The sequence below is a fragment of the Myxocyprinus asiaticus genome, chromosome 22 (assembly GCF_019703515.2).
Source record: "Myxocyprinus asiaticus isolate MX2 ecotype Aquarium Trade chromosome 22, UBuf_Myxa_2, whole genome shotgun sequence".
NCBI classification, from domain to species: Eukaryota; Metazoa; Chordata; class Actinopteri; order Cypriniformes; family Catostomidae; genus Myxocyprinus; species Myxocyprinus asiaticus.
In genome coordinates, this window is record NC_059365.1 from 13,981,864 (window position 1) to 14,003,682 (window position 21,819).

At 39.5% G+C, this 21,819-nt stretch overlaps 1 protein-coding gene across 1 annotated transcript in view; it reads right to left on the reverse strand.

Moving 5' to 3' along the window:
* Window positions 1-21,819, reverse strand: part of LOC127413444 (protocadherin Fat 2-like) — a 53,016-nt gene that overhangs the window by 20,608 nt on the left and 10,589 nt on the right. The window contains exons 4-14 of the mRNA XM_051650601.1: window positions 20,403-20,461; window positions 19,720-20,031; window positions 19,176-19,386; window positions 15,312-15,451; window positions 14,870-15,145; window positions 13,299-13,509; window positions 9,047-13,087; window positions 8,401-8,597; window positions 8,096-8,249; window positions 7,233-7,466; window positions 5,379-5,768 (exon numbers count right to left, since the gene is read on the reverse strand). Of these exons, the coding sequence (XP_051506561.1) occupies window positions 5,379-5,768; window positions 7,233-7,466; window positions 8,096-8,249; window positions 8,401-8,597; window positions 9,047-13,087; window positions 13,299-13,509; window positions 14,870-15,145; window positions 15,312-15,451; window positions 19,176-19,386; window positions 19,720-20,031; window positions 20,403-20,461 (6,225 nt within the window). The remainder of the gene's footprint in view (window positions 1-5,378; window positions 5,769-7,232; window positions 7,467-8,095; window positions 8,250-8,400; window positions 8,598-9,046; window positions 13,088-13,298; window positions 13,510-14,869; window positions 15,146-15,311; window positions 15,452-19,175; window positions 19,387-19,719; window positions 20,032-20,402; window positions 20,462-21,819) is intronic.

A 21,819-nucleotide genomic window follows, 5' to 3' on the forward strand; every position in this document is an offset into this window, starting at 1 on the left:
CTGGAGCGCCGTACCTGCCATAAAGGAATGGTGGCCGGTGGTCGTGATAATGACGGCCATGAGATATGTGACCCAGGGAATGAGGAAACCGCTCCTTTTCTGAACGTGTAGGTGCCGCAGCCCTTCGGGCATGCAGCGAATCAACGAAAAGGCAAAGGATTCTCCTCCTCATCGGGGGATGGAGTGGTCTGCTTACCATCTCTAGGCCTGCAGCAGGTCTCCATGTGCCTGGGTCAACAGTCTCAGGGGCTCTTCGAAGACTTCCTTGGGTTCTTCCTCAGCCGGCCGTGAGACGGGTGGCATCTGCTTCCTGTGGGTGGCTCCATGCTGGGGAAAGCTGCGGCAGAGCCAGTGTTGTTGCAGCAGGAGGACGCCCTTGGAGAGGTGTGAGGTCTTGAACCATGCCGATGCAGGATGTGCTGAATAGCCTCCATCTTCTGTTTCACCACTGAGAACTGCTGGGCAAAGTCCTCGACGGTGTCGCCGAACAGGCTGACCTGGGAGACGGGGGCGTCAAGGAACCGTACCTTGTCAGCTTCCCACATCTTGACCAAGTTGAGCCATATGTGGCACTCCTGGACCACCAGAGTGGACATCGCCTGCCCGAGAGTCCGCGCCGTGACCTTCATCGCCTGGAGAGCGAGGTCAGCTCCTGCATCAATCCCGGGTCAGAACTACCCTAGTGCAGTTCTCTTAGAGCCTTGGCTTGGTGCACTTGCAAGGAGAGCCATGGTGTGCAGGGCAGAGGTGGCCTGTCCAGCGGAACCGCAGGCCTTAGTCGCCAGAGACGACGTAACCCTACAGGCACTGGACGGGGGTCTCAGGTGGCCCCGCCAGGTGGCGGCGTTTTGCGGCCACAGGTGCACCGCAACTGCCTTATCCACCTGGGGAATCGCCGAGTACCCCCTGGCAGCCCCACCATCGAGGGTAGTGAGAGTGGAGGAGCTCAGAGACCGGGTCTGGGCAGTGAAAGGTGCCTGCCACGACCTCATGGGCTCCTTATGCACCTCAAAGAAGAAAGGGGGGTAGTTCTGACCCGTGATTGATGCAGGAGCTGCGCCCGGTGACCAACCTCACTCTCCGGGCGACGAAGGTCACGGTGTGGACTCTCGGGCAGGCGATGTCCACCCTGGTGGTCCATGGGGCGGGGCGCGGCCGTGAACAGCGCTCCGGGCCCAGTAACCAATCATCAGGCTGCGAGGGTTCGGGGGGGTGGTGGAGGGTTCCACTCCAGCCCGACACACGCAGCTGCCCGGGCAAGCATGGCTGCCAGCTGCGCATCAGTCTGCGACTGGGCGACCGCACCCAAAGTTGGGAGCCCAGTCGAGTCCTCCGCGTCAGACTGGACAGCCCGCTCTCCGATGCTGCAATCGAGAGCTCATCCACTTCGCGAGCACTGAAACGAGATCGCGAACTCGCCCTGAGACGAGCCGGCGGTCTCGTCCCAGCGGGGCAAACGAGTGTACTGGGGAATGGGAGGTCCGTGGGGAGTTAACCGGTGGAGTGGCTCCCATTGGGGTCCCCAAATCACCCCCAGTGCTAGCCGACGTGGCCTCAAACCCGTAGGTAGAAGGACCGAGGCGGGGTGGTCTTTCCCTCTAACAAAGGAAAACCGCAACCACAACGTTGCCTTGGTCACGCTCTCGCAGTGAGAACATGACCCGTCCACGAATGCTGTCTCCACGTGGGCAGCGTCCAAGCACGTAAGACCACGATAGTGGCCATCGGAAGCGGAGCGGTAACGACCGCAACCAGGAAATACACACAAACGGAGAGGCATCTTTAAAAAGACGCTCTCCGTTAATGCCACTCTTTTAGAAGGGAAAATATACACTTTCAGTAGGAAGAATATATTCTTTTAGCTGCTGAAGCACCCAGGGGCGTTCTCTGCACTTCACCAGTGGAAGAGGGGGAGAAGCCGCTGTAATGCGCCGTAAAACCAACAGCTTTTCGAGGTGAATGGATCGGTAGAGTAATTCAGCTCGCTGCACACAACCGCTCGGCTCCGAAGAGAAAATCCGAATGAGTGTTTGCGAGCCAGCTCCTTTTATACCTGTATGTCCGGGGGAGAGGCATGCAAATTCCACTCGCCAATTCCCATTGGCCTTTTTTCAAAATCAGAGGTGTTTGGGGCTCCCAAGAGTGACCCCTAGTGTGAGTGACAGATAGGGAAGCTCAGTTAATTTCTACAAAATTACAATTCCTGAAATGTTATGGAAATAAATGGCTTATCGTTCATGAAAGAATAAGTCCATATGGACTGCAATCACCATCAGTGATGGCAGTAGATTTACATCCAGTCCTATTTCTATTTTTCATTTGCTAAGACTGACAGAAATAACTTTAAAAAACTTTGTCAGTGCAGTGATCACAGCCCACTGATCTTGTCATGATAGATACAATGTGATACCGAACCGTGGGTAATAAGATGTAAAACTGTGACATCTACTGGAAGATGCAAAAACTGGAGAGAAAAAAGAAGGAAATAATTATTTCATGAGCATTGTGAAGGGTTTATAGTATGATGTATGCGTTTCTTGAATAGTTACAACTTTGCAGTCGTCTAACGGCTATGAAACTACAATATACCTGTACTATTTATTGGTTTAGCTGATGTCACACGTTAGTATTTTATTGACAAAAAAGATTTCAAACATTAGCAACCGTTCAAGAAAATTCAAAAGAAAATCTATAAAGTTCCAAAGAATTCTTTCTTTTTTTCTTCTTGCAGTGCAAAATAATTCTGTGCTCAAATTGCTGTGTCTATTATAAAAATTAAGGCAGGAAAAAAGCAACAATAAATTAGCCTAAAATGACATACCAAGTCACTTGCAATAATAGTTAATAAGTATTCTTTTAAGAAGGGTCACTCATGGTGGAGTTGCGACAACAAACACAAAAAGTGTTTTTTGGAAAACACTTGGGAAACCTTTCCTGAGGCTTATATTTTTGTAAAATTAGATTTTTGTGATTTAAAGGTTCTTTTTTAATGTCAGTGGTGTTATATAGTTAATCAAATTATGATTAGCATTTACATGGTAGTTATCATATATGAAGATGAATGATAACATTTTACTTAATATGTAATACATAAAACAAACATTTTAGTTAGGCACATCAGCCAATGGTAAATTAAATTCAGTTATTTAGTATGACCTTGTATGAAATGAGAAGAAAGATTAATTAATTAAAATAGTAATGTAGGTTTAATGTATGATTGATGAGTTTAATTTCTGAAATAATTTCTGATGGAAATACCACTGCATATGTAGAATGACCCAATTATTTTCTGATACACAGTGTAAACATTTGCATGTGCGAGTTGCATTTGGTTATTATAGTTTAAAGATGTGATTACGCCTCTAGCTATTACTATGTTTGGTAAGAGGGGTGTGGGGGCTCTTGACAAATGTCAAAGATAAGATTTTGAAGTTTGACTTTACTACTTTAACTACTGTTCTAATGCCTCAGGTCACATTCCATCTGAAATAACCTGAAATAAGGTTCACCAAAAGAGTTCCCTGTACCTGGAAGGAAATCCTTCTGAACACAATAAATAACTGCTGTTGAACTGCAATATATCACCTATATTCTTTACATCAAATACTGACTAGATAATGCCTTCTAAAATGTTTCATCATCACACACCAGACAAAAAGAGAAAAATCCAGCACTGTTGCAAAATATAATGCATACCCAGCAGAACTAAGCTTGACTTTTATTTGCTATATGAGTAAAAGTAACTACTCAGTGGGTTTACATGTTTTAGAATGAAATTACCTCTAAATAGCCAATTGATTTCTGCAGAATGCCTGCTAGCAGGCAGAACTCACAATTGTAATGCATGTTGTTTGACTATGAATAAAGATATTGGCTGAATCCCGCATGAAAGTCCCACAGGATCAAGTCTCTGAGGATTCACGATAAGAGGACAGACAGAGCAAAAGAGATGGGAGACAAAGTGCAATGAACAGATGGGAATAAATAAGCTGACAAGTGAGTGTGTGTGGATTCAAAACATGTCTGCACAGGTTCCTAAGTTCAACATTTAACCATCCCGAAGAAGACTCCTGCCTCACTCTACAGAAATGAGCCTTGGTAAAGAGGATCAATGAACAACGTGCTTATCCTGTCAGTCCAATATATCACATCTATAGTGCATGTTGTGTATGAATGTTGATTAATAGCCAGCATTCAATATGAATGTTGAGTAATACATGCACATGGATGAAAAACCTATTGGGCGGCATCTTATTGTATTTATATATTGAAGTGACACTGACCCCAAGATAAAAATACAAATAAGTCTGTTTTCCTTTCTCGGTTGTTCTTTTATATTTCTTCTTCTCAGCATTCAAAGATTATGATCAGTATTTTTAGTGGGGATGTGCACGAGTAATCGATTAATCGAGTACTCATTCAGCTTTAAATATTTGACTAGTAAAAACACTACTTTAATATTGCAATTTTGTTATCCTTTGTGTTTTTGCCTGCCATGAACAACAATGAAACTGTGTCTCTCACCTAAATCTTGCCGTTACAACTCAGTGCATTGGTTGGTGCTGTTGATGCATGATGTTGTTAATGGAATAGTTTACCCAAAAACTGAATTATTTAAAGTGATTATATCACTTCACAACACTTCAAATGTATGTTTCTATGTGTCTAGATGTTGTTTATGCATAGTGCTAACTTTTTCATAAGAATAACAGGTTCAGGTTGAACTTAAATTCAAAATTTCAAGCAATTGATTACTCAGTTTTTTTAGGTGTTAGAGTAGAGTTAGACTATAAAATTACTTGAAATGCCCATCCTTAATTTTTAGTTCTCTAAAAGGCCGACATTTGTGATGTTTTGCCATACTGTGGCCCCACAAAGTATTTGGACACTTAACACACTTAAAAAATATTATGAATATTATATTGCATTATATAACAAAATATTAAAACAAGTGCATTTTTTTTAAGATTCCGCAAACACTCTTTTCCAGCAAAATATTTCACAAAATGAAGTCAGTGAGGTTTTAAATGATAAAACATGTCAATAGTTAATGCGATGAATTACATATACTGTAGTTACTCTGCTAGGACACCAGTGTGAATTTGAGAGGAACTTCAAACATCCACTTAAATTAACTTGACTCTAGTTGGCTGAAAGTAAATAAAATTGGCTAAGAAAAGTGAAGTTAGTTCTAAGAAAAGGTCTAGCATCATTTGTTTGCAGATGCTGCAGATGATATTTTGTCATCTAATGCAATGCATTGCAATGCATTCATTTTTAAGTGGGGGCAACTGTATATTCCATCATTCAGATCTATAAAACAAATCAAACAAATACCAAACAAGCATAAAAGGGAAACATAAATCAAAAGCTCTTACCTGTCATGGGGTTTATCTGGAATCTGCCATCCTCATTCCCAGAGATGATAGTATATCGCACAGGCTCATTTTCAGTGCCATCCTTGGCAAGGGCTGACACACTTATCACCTGTGACCCTATTTTAGATGATTCTGGGATCTGTACAAAGTACTCTGAGTTAAGAAACAATGGTTGGTAATCACTTAGGATGACCACATGTATAGTAATCGTGGCAATGGAGAAGAGGTGGCGAGGGAGGCCTCGATCTGTGGCTTTCACTTTCATCTCATAGGTGGACTTGGTCTCATCAGCTAGAGATCTCTCCAGTCTCAGAATGCCTGAGATCTCATCCAGAGAGAAGAAGCCACTGTCTGCACCTTGAAGAGAGTACCTCACCTCTGAGTTTATGCCTGGAAGGGTTATATAACATAATTTAGCTCAGTATTTTACTGTTAGAACAGAATAGCAGAGCAACAGATGCATGAAAAACAGGATTTTGTGCCTAGTTTTTAAAAGCAACATCAAAGCAATTCAAATACAAATTTTATAGTGCTGACTTATAAAACACTGGATACTTTTGAATTATGTTCTCATTGTGAGATAAAAGCAAGCATAAATTGAAACATTGTGTTTATTGATTTAGCGCATTTGCTCAGACTAGAGGAAGTAATTATTAGAAGCAATTAAGTCTGTTGAAAAGACCAGCTTTGAAGTTAAAATTCTATGGTGGTTTGGTGCTGGTCTAGTTGGTGTACCAGCATAGCCATGCTGTTCACCAGGACAATGTAGGTGGTAAGCTGGTTGACCAGCATGGTCTTTCTGGTTAAGCTGGATGACTAATGACGAAAATCAGCATGCCATTTTAGGACCACGGGACAGATTCATGAAAATCTTCTAAAGAAAAAAAAAATGAAGAAAGTCCTTTGGATAAATTATAAGAAGTTCGTAAGCAGGTATCTATGTGTAAACAACAACGGTTTAAAAGAAAAAAAGATAAGAACGTTCTTAAAGGGATAGTTCACCCAAAAATGAAAATGTTCTCATCATTTACTCACCCTCATGCCATCCCAGATGTGTATGACATGCTTTCTTCTGCAGAACACAAACAAAGATTTTTAGAAGAGTATATGAGCTCTTTTGGTCCTTTCAATGCAAGTGAATATTGACTAGACCTTTGAAGCTTCAAAAAATCACATGAAGGCCACATAAAAGTAATCCATACGAATCCAGTGGTTAAATACATATCTTCAGAAGTGATATAATAAGTCTGGATGAGAAACAGATCAATATTTAAGTCCTTTTTTACAATAAATCTTTACTTTTACTTTCAAAATGTGAAAGAACGTGAAAGTGGAGATTTATAGTAAAAAAGGACTTAAATATTTATCTGTTTCTCACCCACATTTATCATAATGCTTCTGCAGATATGGATTTAACCAATGAAGTCTTATCGACAACTTTTATGCTGCCTTTTTGTGCTTTTTGGACCTTCAACATTTTGGTACCCATTCACTTGCATTGTGAGGAGCTACAGAGCTGAAAAATTATTCTAAAAACCTTTATCTGTGTTCTGCAGAATAAAGTTAAAATTCACATAAATTCCCGTGGTGGGAGGCGTGGTGGTACTCTGCATGTTCACACACAACTCCAGGTGTGGTCTGTCCCTCCCTAATCATGTTTCTCTGTCACAGCTTTCAATTCCACATCAAACACTGCATACCTTTAGTTTTCCACCTTTATGCGCTGGGTCAAAGCAAAAAGAGCTAGCAGCTTTGTAATGCTTTCTGACTGGATAAGCAGAAAATAGTGTATGTGTTTCACTTCAAAGCAGTCACTTGTGACAATGTAATGTGTGCACAGAAACAGTGCCGTACCCGTGTCTGGATCTTTGGCATAGATGACAGCAATAGGTGTCCTAACTGTAGTGTTGTCAAACACAGTGATCTCATAATGGCTTGTGGAGAATTGTGGCGGATTGTCATTCATGTCCTGCACCATGAGTGTGATGTCAGCCTGACAAGAGCGTCCACCACCATCAGTCGCTTTGGCAACAACATCATACTCTGATTCCTGCTCTCGGTCCAAGATAGCAAGAGTGGATAGCTCTCCTGTTCCAAAAAGCAAAGCATATGCTTTAAAGATGCCCTCAGTAATATTTATTTTCTTTATTTTACACAAATACTATAAAAGTTCACAAAGTATTATGGAATGCACCATTACACAAGGCTTTAGCGAAATGTTAGACAATAGCAAGGGAGGGTTACACACTGTGTTTGAACGTGTATGGTATCTGAGACTAGCCAAGACTAGCTATTTGTTTAATACATGTGGCACATTGGATTATTTACTCAGAGTTTGTGGGTTCAGACCATTTCATGTAACAAGTTGCTGTTGCAGGAACTTAACAATACAGAGCTTTACAACTAGACACAATCCTTTCTTTCTAACAATGCCCCAAGCATGGATTCATAAATCTAAAAGAAACCCAATATAACCATCTTGTGAGATGTTGGGCCTACAGTAGATAAGATGCCCTGGAATTTAGTAAGTGAAATAAAATGTATCATAAATCAAATACAGTACATTCATTGTTTACAAGAAATTCTAAAAATGTCAAATTGCCTGAGAAACCCATCTCTTATCTTTATTGACTTTATTTCCTGAAATCTAAGCAAAAGCAATCTCAAACAGTGCATGTCACGAGAAACCTGCAGAACAATCTGGAGACCAGAATTACCAGTTCTAGAGTCAAGATGGAACTTGTATGCATTAGGACCGTGAAGAGTGAATGAGACTTGTCCATTTGTTCCAATATCGGGATCAGAAGCAGAAATCTTTAGGATGAACAAGCCTGATGGGGAATTTTCCATGACTGCTTCAGTATAAAGCAACTGGAAAAAATGGGAAACATATTTTCCAATAAAATATGTTGCAATCTTTGTGAAAACCAACACCAAATTTGATCTTGTTTTGCTATTTGTGAACAATACATTTCCAAACACTTTTACTATTCTAAAGTCTTCTGGAAAATGTACAACTTACTTGCTCACACAAAGGACTGTTGTCATTGATGTCAAGAACATGGACCTCCACATTGGCAGAGGTTTGAAACCTTCCATCTGTTGCCATTATCGTAAGGGTGTATTTGTCATTATCTTCTCTGTCAAGTGGACTTTTGGAAATCACTCTCCACTCCTCTCCTGCTTCTGCGACTGAGAATTGGCCCAATGGGTCTCCATCTTCAGAGAAAACAACACCAAGAATATTTAAGACCAAAATACATAACTTCTTTATAAAAAGGGCTAAAGTAAAATTTCAAAGCTGAACTTTTAAGTCAGAAAAGTACAACTAATTGCAAAACTATCAGGACTAAATACCAAGAATAGTTAGTTAAAGGGATAAAGTGTGCTATCACTAGAATCACCAAACAGAATTTAAAAATAATAATATAACTATCAGCTTTCAGAAAAGTTTCCCCAACACTAACAAATAGTCCAGCCTCAAACTTCCATCACTGGTTGAGCCAATGTTGTTATATTTGGCTGCATGGGATGCTCTAACAAAAAGCGATAACACAGCCACAGTGTTTGCACTTTTGGGTTGTCTGTATTAATAGTTGTATTAATAGTCATTTGTTTTCTCTACAGATCATCAGTCATAAAAGAGCTACACAAATTACTGATCTTACCTGTTATGTAACATACAATCTGCCTATTATCTGCAGATACATCCATATCAGCAGTTGTCAAAGTAACAATGGGTTCTCCAGGCCTGCTGTTCTCCAGGATGGACCCTTGGTATAGCTCCTCTGTAAACTGAGGTGGGTTGTCATTTTCATCCATGATGGTCACCTCAACTAGAACTGAAGAAGACAGCTTGACAGAGTCACCATGATCAGTGGCCACCACATAGAATCTATGAAGCTGTTTGGTCTCAGAGTCAGCCTCTTTTAAGGTAGTGATCCAGCCAGTTTGTGAATCAATGGTAAACATGTCACCAACATCATCTGACTCCAGTTCAAGTGTATACGAGACTTCTCCGTTGACATTTGTGTCTGCATCATTAGCTGTCACTTGAATAACTGTGGTGCCAGGAGGCATATTTTCTGCAAGGAAGGCCTTATAGGGGTCAGCCTCAAACATTGGCTGATTGTCATTAACATCTTGAACTTCTATGTGAACGGACACAAGAGATGCTACATCAGTGCCGTTGTGATTACCTTGAGCGATAACATCAATCTTATATATCTTGGTTTTTTCATGGTCAACATTCTTCTGCACCACAACTGTACCGCTATCTTTGTCAACAGCAAAAACATGGTCTTTGTTGCTGTCCACAGTGTTACCATTTACCAAACTGTATATTAGAGGCATGTCAGCATCAGCCTTGACCGTGCCAATCTCATATCCAATAGGGAGGTCCTCAGATGCTGAGAATGAGTACAGGGGCTCGGTAAACCTGGGCAGAGTCACCTCGGGTGGGATCACCTTGACCTGTACTGGCACAGATGAGTTGTAAAAAGGAATGCCTCCATCCCGAGCTTTAACTTTGAAGTTGAAAATCTTATTCTCTAACCCAGCCAGACTCTCTTTTACACTGACCACTCCGGTAAAAGGGTTGACCTCAATTATGTCCTCTGTAACTTCCTCCGCCTCCTCTACAGTGTAAGTGACATCAGCATTTTTGCCTTCATCTGCATCATAAGTCATTATTTGAATCACCGGCGAGCCTTTGTTTACTGTCGACTGAATGTAAACCTGATATTCTGAGGCTTTAAACTGAGGGGCATTATCATTCTCGTCTGTTAGAATAATCTTTACAGTGCAAAAGCCCACTCTCCCTCCACCATCCTTAGCCATGACCTTAATAGCAATCACTCTTTGAGATGGATTTTCTCTGTCCAAAGACTGAGAAGTCATGATTTGTCCGTCTTCATCGATGGAGAACTTTTCATCGGCCAGCTTGTTAATTATGGTGTAGTCCACACTGCCATATGGCCCGTCGTCCGGGTCAATAGCAGCCAGTCGGATAACACGGGTTCCCACTTCTGCATTCTCTGCCAGATCAGCCTCATAAATGTTTCGGCTAAAATAAGGGCTGTGTTTGTTGTCATTTGTCATGTAAATGTTAACAGGGGCAGTCTTTTGGAACACGCCATCGGAAACTGCAACGGTGAGGTTATAAAATGGATCCAAATTTCTCTTGCAAACATTAGAGAATGAGATAAGTCCAGATGATTCATTAATAGAAAAATATCTGCCTTCATTTCCTGAGAGTATCTTATATTGGAGGTCATCCTTACTATCAGGGTCTGAAGCCTGAACTTTGATAACTATGTGGCCACAAGTGGCCATTTCGTCGAGGGTCGCTTGATAAGATGGCTCAATAAAACTTGGGGGGTTGTCATTGACATCGATAACATTCACAATGATGTGGGCCACACTACTGAGTCGAGGTGTACCTTTATCTGTGGCTTTGACTTTCAGAGTGAACTGCTGTGTGGTTTCATAGTCTAACAATTGTAATGTCACCAAAATCCCACTCAGTGGATCAATTTCAAAAAAATCTGTTTCTTTGTCAATAATTTGGTAGGTTAAATCTGAATTGCTGCCAGAATCTTTGTCAACGGCAGAGACCTGTATAACAGATGTGCCTATTGGAAGGCCTTCAGACACATCTACAACATAAGTAAGCCTCTGAAAGACTGGGGCATTGTCATTTATATCTTCCACATCAATCTCCACTTTGGCTTCTGTAAATGTACCAGTCACCGAATCTGTGGCTCGAACAGTCAAAATATGCTTTGTTTGAGTCTCGAAGTCTAGGAAATCAGTGACACTTAAGACTCCTGTTTTGAAATCGATGTGAAAAAATCTGGAGCTGTTTTCTTCCTCAAGGTTGTAGATAAGGCGGTATCCCTCTGGGTTTCTTGCTTGTACATGCAGGATTGTTGTAAATAGAGCAATATTCTCAGGTAATTTTAGCGGGTAGAACAGGCTTTGAAATATTGGATGAGAACGATTTTGCACTTGAATGTAGAGTGATCCAGCGGCTGATAAACTGGGCTCACCCTCGTCTGATACCAGTACAGTGAGCACATATCTATTCAAAGACTCAAAGTCTAAAGGTCTTTGCAGGGACACATCCCCAAGATAAGGGTCAATTCTGAAAAAACTGAAATCATCCTCCAGTAAAAATATTATAGATCCATTCTCGCCGAAGTCATTGTCAGTTGCCAGCACTTGGAAGAGAACATCCCCTGGCTCGCTCTCCTCCGATATCATCAGCGAATGAGGCAAATTTGATATCTTAGGAGCATTGTCATTGATATCATCTATATAGACCTTAACATGAGTGACATCTACACGTGGTGGATGTCTTGTGTCTCTGACCTCCACAGCTACATCATACTCATCCTGTTCTTCACGGTCAAAAGGAACGCCAGTGGTCTGCAGAACTCCAGATGATGGAACCACAACAAATTTGCCCTGTGGGTTTAGTACAGTGTACTGCAAAGGCTCATTTAGATAGCTACCTTTTGCTTTTAAAACGGCTAAAATTTTTACAGATGTAGTGTTCTCCAGTACCGTGGTTACATGCATCTTCTCCTCAAATTTCAGATTAGTCTTTGCTGCATCAGTGATATTGATTTTCACTATGGCAGTGTCTTTGTATAGCCCATCGGAGGCAGTAACTTTTAACTCAGTATGGGGCTGTAGCTCAGACAAGTCATTCAATGAGATGATTCCAGTCAATTGGTGTATTTTAAAAACATTTTTATGATTACTCCCTGAAAATGTGTAAGTGACTACTGAATCTGCATCATGAGCTGTCACTTGGATTAATTTCATGTCTTCAAAAACAGGTAAGGTGAGGGCAGTTTCATATACAGGTATAGCAAATTTAGGAGGACAATCATTATAGTCCAGGACACGAATATTTACCCTGCAAGGCTTGGAAGCACTTAACGAGGGCTCACCAGAATCCCAGACCTGAACACTGAAGAAATATTCAGGTGTTGACTCAAAGTCAACTGTAGATTTTAAAGAGATGCTTCCCATGCTTGGATCTATTTTAAACACCTTCTGAGCTGCAGGCTCAAGGATCTGGAAGACCAGAAGAGCATTTGTGTCTTTGTCTGCATCGGATGCCTTGATCACTAAAGGCAAGTTGTTATCCCCAGTCACCATGCTGTTCACAGGAGCTGACTCACTGATCTGGCCATAGTAAGTGTCCTGATGGAAAACAGGGGCATTGTCATTTTCGTCTATCACATATACATAAACCACAGCATCAGATGAGACTCCTGCTGTAGTTGTAGCTCTTATTTGCAAACGGTAAGAAGGATTTTGCTCAAAATCAATTGCTTTTTGAACAGACAACAGTCCAGAGTTCTCGTTGATGTGGAATGTCCCACTGGTGTCACCATCATTGATTCTATACAGCACGGAGGACGGGCAGCTGGCAGAGACAGATAGCACAGGGGAGCCGGGAGGTTTGGCCTCACTTATCTCGGTGATGTATTCATGGGAAGAGAACCTGGGTGGTGTGAATTCAGACAGCTTGACAGTGATGGTAACTGAGCAAAGGGCAGTGTGCTGGGGAAAGCCCTGATCTGTGGCTTTAACTGTGAGGTGATACTGCTCCTTAGGAACTTTGTCTAATGCATCAGCCACACGGATGCTTCCTGTGACCTGGTCAATTTCAAAGGCACCATCCACATTCCCACCTGGAGTGAAAAGGAGATAATTTACTTTAAGATAATTTAGTTTTAAATGTCAGAAATAGATTAAATGTAATTATTGTTTGTTAACTGTCACCAAAGTAGAATTTAAAAAATGCCACATAAACTTTTAATTTGTATCTGTGCTTTGTCATGAATGCTAATTGTATGTTTTTATTGCAAAAAAAGGTCACAGTGCTCCAGGCAAATATCTTACCAGAGTGAAAGGAATAAACAATCTCTGCATTGCTTCCTGTATCTTTATCCAGGGCTTTGACTCTCAGCACTTCTGTGCCAGTGAGAGCTAAATTACTTATGGTGCCTTCATAATGAGTATTCATAAAGGTGGGGATGTGGTCATTACAGTCCTCTACATGCACAACAACCTTTGCAAGGTTCTTTTTTATTGGGATCTTCTCATCTCGGACCTGCAAAGATAAAACGCTTGAGTGATTCACTGTGTTTGAGTCCAGATCACATTAATTACTAGCCAACAATGGGTAAATCAAAAGTTAAAGGGATAGTTCATCTAAAAATGAAAATTCTGTCGTTATTTACTCACCCTCAGGCCGTTCCAAACCCCTATGACTTTCTTTCTTTAGTGGAACAAAATCAGAGATTCAACCCATTCACTTTAAATGTATGGGAAAGAGCAACATTTAACATTCTTCAAAATTTCTCCCCTTGTATTACACTAAAGAAAGTCATACAAGTTTGAAATGACACAAAGTTGTGTAAATGAGTTTTCATCTCTTTAAAGGGATAGTTAACCCAAAAAAGAACATTCTCTTATCATTTACTCACCCTCATGCCATCCCAGATGTGTATGACTTTCTTTCTTCTGCAGAACATAAATGAAGATTTTTAGAAAAATATCTCAGCTCTGTAGGTCCATGCGATGCAAGTGAATGGTGGCCAAAAATGTCAAGATCCAAAAAGCAGATAAATGCAGCATAAAAGTAATCCATAAGGCTCTAGTGGTTAAATCCATATCTTTAGAAGTGATATGATAGGTGTGAGTGAGAAAAGTTGAGTCCTTTTTTACTATAAATTCTCCTCCCTGCACATTAGGTGGCGATATGCACAAAGAATGTGAATTGCCAAAAACAAAAGAAAATGTGAAAGTGAAAGTGGAGATTTATTGGAAAAAAGGACTTATATTAATAATATATATTATTTGTTTCTCACCCACACCTATCATATTGCTTCTGAAGACATGGATTTAACCACTGAAGTTTTATAGATTACTTTTATGCTGTCTTTATATGCTTTTTGGACCTTTAGATTTCTGGCCACCATTCACCTGCATTGAAAGGACCAACAGAGCTGAGATACTCTTCTACAAATCTTTGTATGTGTTCAGCAGAACAAAGAAAGTCATCTGAGATGGCATGAGGGTGAGTAAATGATGAGAGAAATTTCATTTTTGGGTGAACTATCCCTTTAAAGAGACTATTCAGCCTTTTGACCACTGATGTTTTACCTGTAAGTAAGGCACTTAAGTGAGGACAGGAATGTTTAAGGAATGTAGATTTATGGCCATCCCTATGCTCTGACCACTCTATCTCAGTGTGCAAGTCTTGGTAATTAATTGAATTCCAATATGCTTTGAGTCTAACTGAAAAAATAACAAAGCATCTTATCTATCACATGACATTTCATGCTGATTAATGAAAGCATACATTTTTTCTGGCTTTTCTTTAATTGTAACAGATTTCAGTGGCAACGAGCGTATCATTATCTATCATGACCTTTAGACAAGAGTAGTTAGGTCAAGTGTCACTTTACCATCACAATCAGAGTATGAGTGGAGATGCTCTCATAGTCTAGCTGTTCTTTCATGACGAGCGCACCGCTCCTTTGGTCCAGGTGAAAATACTTGAGGCTGTCTGGGTGAAGGCTGCTGTAAATGCTGTAAAACAGCCCACTGTTGGCATCTGCATCCTCGGCACTGATGTAAAGGATCTCCTTCCATGGAGCCGTGTCCTCTGGCACTCTCACCTCATAGATGCTTTTCAAGAACATGGGCCGATGCTCATTTATATCCACTACTTGAATGTAGGCCTAAAAGACAAATCAAATGTCTATTGGCTTGCAGTGAGACCAATTGAAATGTTACCTTGATTCCAAAAGTAAAAATTCAATTTCATGTTTTATTTGCAGAGGTGAATGATAGTAATGCATTGAGTTAGTGCTCAGTATGTGATGGATTTTGAATGTCTGCCCATACCTGAGTGGTTATGGCCTTAAATCCATCTGTGACTCTGACTGTTAAGTTGTAATGAGATGTTCTGCCTGCATCCAGATGTCGGGCTTTCACAATACTCCCTGTGTTCTTCTCAATGTAGAAGTCCTGTTGCTCATCACCACCTAAGATATGAAACCAGCTATTGGTTAGAATAACATGCATTAAACATCTCATGGTTTATCATCGACACCTCTTAGCAAACCTTTATGGGTGAACCCGTATGCATTACTTTAGGGCCGAGTGAGTACTATGAAGTGTTGTGACAGTAAGATTCAGGTGAACTATAATCCACATACAACCTTCTAAAATTGTGTTAGCCTTTTAAATGTAAAAACTCAAAACACTTTGATGAAAACCACCAGCATAGGTTCACATTTTAGAGTATGGCATGCCAAATTACGCAACTTTTTTCTGTAAAACCCAGTCATAAAACAATGCCACAAACAATGCACTGCTGACAGTGTACATTAAATCAGCACTGTTGTTTAATGGAAAACATTTGACACATGCATAAAAAGACCAGACGTCTTACTCAGTGGGGTTAAATTCTTGCTTGCTTAAACATATGGTGTTTATTAAGATCTCCACCTATTGAAAGATTTCTGGTCTTGTTTTAATATGACTAGGCCAGTTTCTGAGTTGCATTTTATTTTCTAACTATACACATCTGACATTCTCTTTGCCGAACACCGACCTTGTCTAATACTGGCTTTGATGGAGGATTTGAGAGACTTTCTGAAGAGAAGCTGTTTGAAGATCTCTCATTGTTTTTTTCTAATCAATAAATAACTGGATTCTCAAGATAGGGAAAGTGCTGCTACAGAGAAAGTAGCAGACAAGGGCTTCAAACTACATGATGAAAACTCAGGGTTAGGATTAAATTAAGGATTAGCAGACTAGTGGCTTTACTGATGTTTTATTTAATCACATAACTCCTAAGAAACACTACACTAGGATTTAGTCTTTAACCTTTGTTTCTAATCAAGCTGAATATATGACTTTTTTTAATTGATAACACTTTATAATAAGGTTCTATTTGTAACAATATTAAATGCATTAGATATCATGAACTAACAATGAACCATATATATTTACAACATTTAATCTTGGCTAAAGGGATAGTTAACCCAAAAATTTTAATTCACTCATCATTTACTCATGCATCACAGCTGTGTATGACTTTCTTTCTTCTGCTAAACACAAAGGTTTTTAGAAGAATATCTAGGCGCTGTAGGTTCATACAATGCAAGTGAATGGTGGCCAGAATTTTGAAGGTCCAAAACTTACATAAAGGCAGCACATGATTGTAATCCATATGACTCCAGTGGTTAAATACATTTCTTCAGAAGTGATATAATAGGTGTGAGTGAGAAACAGATCAATAATTAATTCCTTTTTTACTATAAATCTTCATTTTCACTTTCACATTCTGAAAGTGAAAGTGGAGATTTAGAATAAAGGATCTAAATATTGATCTGTTTCTCCCCCAAAGTGATTACATCGCTTCAGAAGACTTATTAAACCACTGGATTCGTATGGATTACTTTTATGCTGCCTGTGATTTTTGGAGCTTCAAATTTCTGACCACCATTCACTTGCATTGTGAGTACCTACAGAGCTGAGATATTCTTCTAAAATTCTTTGTTTGTGTTCTGCAGAAGAAAGAAAGTCATACACATCTTGGATTGCATGAGGGTGAGAAAATAAAGAGAAATTTTTCATTTTTAGGTGAACTATCCATTTAGTGTTAATTTTCTGAATAAAAATACAATTAATAATAATTTTTTGTTGGTGTTTCATGTTAGTTTGAAATGCATTAACTAATGTTAACATATACAACTTATAATTTTAAAATGTAATAGTATATGTTGAAATTAATATTAACCAAGAGTAATAAGTGCTGAAAAAATATTATTGGTTCTTAGTTCATGTTAACTAATGTAGTTTGCTTATGTTAACAAATACAAACTTTTTGTAAAGTGTTACCACACAATTTATACTTTAACAAACACTACACTACAATTTAGAGCACCTATTATTATTTTTCAAATATTACCTTTCATGTAGTGTGTTATATAGCTGTTTGTGAATGTAAAAAAGTCTGCAAAGTTTAAAAAAACAAAGTGTATGACAAATGGAGTTATTGACTCCCAAAAGAAAGAACCGATTCTGAACACCTGAAACGAGTCGTTAGTAATTCCAGACTTACTTCCTGTACTAACCTACGTAATTTGGTAACAAAAAACCCGTCTCTGGTCTTCATTGGCTGCTCGCGAACAGCTTTGACCCGCCCTCAAACACTACTCAAAGCAGTAGACCAATCAAAACAGACTGGGACATCTGACTAATCAGAGCAGAGTAGGGTCTCTGAAAGGAGGAGTTTAGAATGAATCCTTTAGAACGGATCATTGAACGAGTCGCTTTACTGGGAAAAAAAGGTAATGCTGCAATTTAAATTATGAGCAAATTAAAGTGTTTTTTGACCTTGGATGCATGTAAATCTTCTGTCAAAATAAATATTTTTCCATTATTTTTTTATCACCTGGCTGTTATAAAGTATTGCTTGTTTTAAAACATAATTTGAAGTCTACTGTAAATCCATTATAGAATATTATGCATATCTTTAATATTTGAAATTAAATAATCAACTATTATTAAATCTATCCATTCAGGTATGCATTATAATAATCCATAACTAATTACTGATCATTTTTTTTTACTAATTAAAAAGGCTTCATTGCTAACAGAATAATTGTATTGTTTTAATTATATTTATTTAATCACATAACTTCTAACTGGCTGGCTCTGGATAGAAATACCCAAATGTTCAGAATCAAACTTGAAATTACTAAATAATTCACAACAAATTCAGAAGGTATAAAAGTATGATATTTTATAAATATGTGCTGTATCACAATGTCAGTTCAACCACACTGACCATGGTATCCTGATTAAAAGATAATCTACTACTGTGAAAGAGTAAGGTAGCGAATACCAATTAATGCTGGCCTTAGCCATAATCGTATAATGTTTAGTGGTCGCACGCAGAGATAAAATATGTTCTACAACCAACAGGTGAACTTTGTGCCTTGCCATTCATTTTCCCTCCCTACTACCAAAGCTTTTGATTTATTTCCACTGGAGCTCATTTATCTCTGAGTGAGACTGCAGGGCAGAAGGTAAGAATGCAGGGAGGAGAGTGAAGGTCAGGCTCAGCCCTTAACTGGAGGCGAATATGTGCTGCTTGTGCGGGCTGTGAGAGACTGATGCCGGAGCGGTAAGGAAGGGAGCTCCTCTGGTGCTCTGGCTTGTCATCTGAGGAAATGTGTCTCCCCTAAGATATGCCTCCTGGCACATATCTTATCACAAGGGAGGAAAGCCATAGCATCACAGTGACAGCAGACCCTCTCCATGCTGTACTATACCATGTGCCCAAGATAACCAGCACTACACTATTATTTAGTGTCTTCAAAACCTTTTGGCACTAATAAAATAGTTTGTTTTTCTTTCATTTTCTTTCTTTATCTCTTATATTAAAGCATAATTTATACCTATTACAAAACCATTATTTAAGGTGAAGTGTGTAATTTCTCCATCACAAGTAGAACCAAATGGAATTACAAAAGCCAGAAGACATGTCAAATCGCTCAAACAAACAGAGCAATGTTTTGAACGCCACAGTACTATTCAAGACGCTATTAATTCCAAAATTGCATTCTCCACAACTTTTTAAAAAAAATTGTTCCTCTCCATATTCTCCATATTCTATGTGCCAGTTCAGGACATCTTGTTTATGTTTATTGTATGTAGAAGCACTGGAATGGTAAATGATAAAGTCTGGCTTACCGATAATGTCAAACCAGAGAAGATTCTTATTAATCTCTGTGCGGATGATTCCCACCATGTCAGTGATGGGATCTGTCTCCATGACCACATAGTTGAAGGGGGGCTCATCAAAAGCCAGCAGTTCGGAGCTGGGTTCAGGTTGGGGCAGCCATTCAACATGCAAACGGGCTTTAGACATCCTTGAAGGGTTGCCTTGGTCTGTTGCTTTTATCTATGAGATTGTAGTAGAAAATAAAGCAAGAAGTTGGTTCCTTTCTGTTAACTCTCAAAATACTAATGCCTCTTTTTATCCTCCCCAGTCTCAAAATTAGTGAAAATTTGAAAGAAACAATGTTATTTGCAACTTATTACATGGCAAAAATGCAATAATTCTGTTGATGTCCAGTGTATCGGACATTTGAAATTAGGAGGATAGCTACTGTAGTTTATAAGTAGATGTACTGGAATATATTAGTCACATTTTTACATTTCGAAGTATTTTTATTTTATTTTATTTTTAAAAAAAGAGTTCATTGAAATCAAACTGAATGATTGTTACCCATACCGTCAGAATACTGTAGTTGCCTCGAACAAACTCTCCTCTAGTTGTAACCACCCCGGTCTTGGGATGGATATCAAAACGATCCTCAATGGTGTCTTCTAGGCTGTATGTGATCATGCCATTGGGCCCCACATCATCATCGCGGGCCACCATCCTGTAGATGTCCTGCAGCTCGGCCGAGCTCTGGCGTTCAGGCAGCTTTACCTGGAAAAGCTTATGGCTGAATTGTGGGCTGTTATCGTTCTCATCTAGGACTTCAATGATTACAGTGGCGGTGGAGCTTAATGGAGGAGCCCCTTCATCTGATACCATCACCTAAACAACATAGCAGGAGAGCACAAGAGCATTAATCACAGACTATTCTATAAAAAGCTCTTAATTTTAAGCTAGAATAGGAGAAAGTATCATCAAAACAATAACATGCATCACTTTTATAAAAACCAAATCCAAAAAAACTACAGCTAAATTCAATGGACAAATAAATGTAAAATCAGAACTATTCAATTGGACTATAAGTTTATTTTTTTAGGACAATAAAAATCAGTCTTTTAAGTAAACACGTGCTCCACACAGCCACAGTGACTCACTGGAAATAGAAACAGAAATATATTCACAGCAATCAACCAGAGAAAGGCTCAGGCCTGCAGTTGATGACCTAAAAAACAGAAGGAAGCCAATGAACCAACCTCAATAATATGCTCAGCTTTTTGTTCCCGATCCAGGGCAGCAAGGGTGCTGATCACACCTAAACAAACACAGAGGAAGAACAGACAGGCTGATCAATGACAGCACTCTCAAATGGCTGGCACACCTGTTCATTCACCATAGGACTCCCCATTTTACTTTCTCTTCCCACAAGTTTGTTTTTCAAGCTTTATTTGTTTTGCTCGACCGTTTATTCTAGGTCAACCTGCGGCATTCAAGCTGTGGGAACAACAGTTATTATTCAAGTCCGTGTCAATGAGGATTTAGCCGGGGCTGATGCATACTAAATGACCAGACTTCCCGGTTTCCAAGAAACTGAGAGAAAATGAGACAGCACTTAAGAGCCACTGCATTTGAGATGTGTGAAAAACATTGTGTTGTGAATTAGCATAAGAGGTTTGAAGATAAAGTATCTTTTCACAACTGAGTGTTAGGGGGTAGGTTAAGTGTGCTCCATGGCTCTACAGCAGATTTCAGGCTAAGAGCAGACAAAATGAGCAAGTGACAGCAGTTTACTACCACTGCAATAAACACTTGAGAGTGTCATTTCAGTGGAAGACGACTGGTAGGGAGGCAGGCACCCACGGCATCTTTCAACCTGTGCAGCACTCAAAACAAACCCTGCTGGGCTTTTACGATGGCTTGTATTTAGGCAGGTGATCCTGTACGAGCAATTCCAGAAAGTGTGGTTTTGGCATTAACGCCCACCTGTGGAAAGACTTCCATATCGTGCATGGTACAATGGGCAAACTAGGCAAGATGCATGGATTTTGAAATTGTCTTTAAAGCTTCTGAAGCAATGGCTCTCAAACTGTGGTCAGTGAAGGATTCAAAGCAGTCTGCGAGCTGATTGGCTGATTTAAGAAAATATATTAAATAAAATAATTATAATTGACAAAAGCACCAACACTGAATTACTGAATAACCAATTCATCAACTCATAACAAATAATTAACAGATTGAGTTGAAGGAGTAGTACACCTATTTGCTTACCCTCATGTCATTCCAAACCCGTATGACTTTCTTTCTTATGCTGAACACAGTTTCTTTTTTTTTTCTTTTTTTTTAAAGAATGTACCATCCGACTTTTTAATACAATGGCAGATAATAGAGACTCATTTAAAAAGTATCAAAAGTAGTACATGCTACATATGCGTCATATTCCAAGACTTCTGAAGACATATGATACGGTTTTGGTGAGAAACAACCAAAAATGTAAGTGATTTTTCAGTGAAAATCTTGTCATCAGTTTACATTTACATTTTACATTTATGCATTTGGCAGACGCTTTTATCCATTATTTTACTTATTTTACTTATTTAATATATTTTCTTAAATCAGTCAATCAGCTTGCAGACTGCTTTGAATCCTTCACTGACCACAGTTTGAGAACCATTG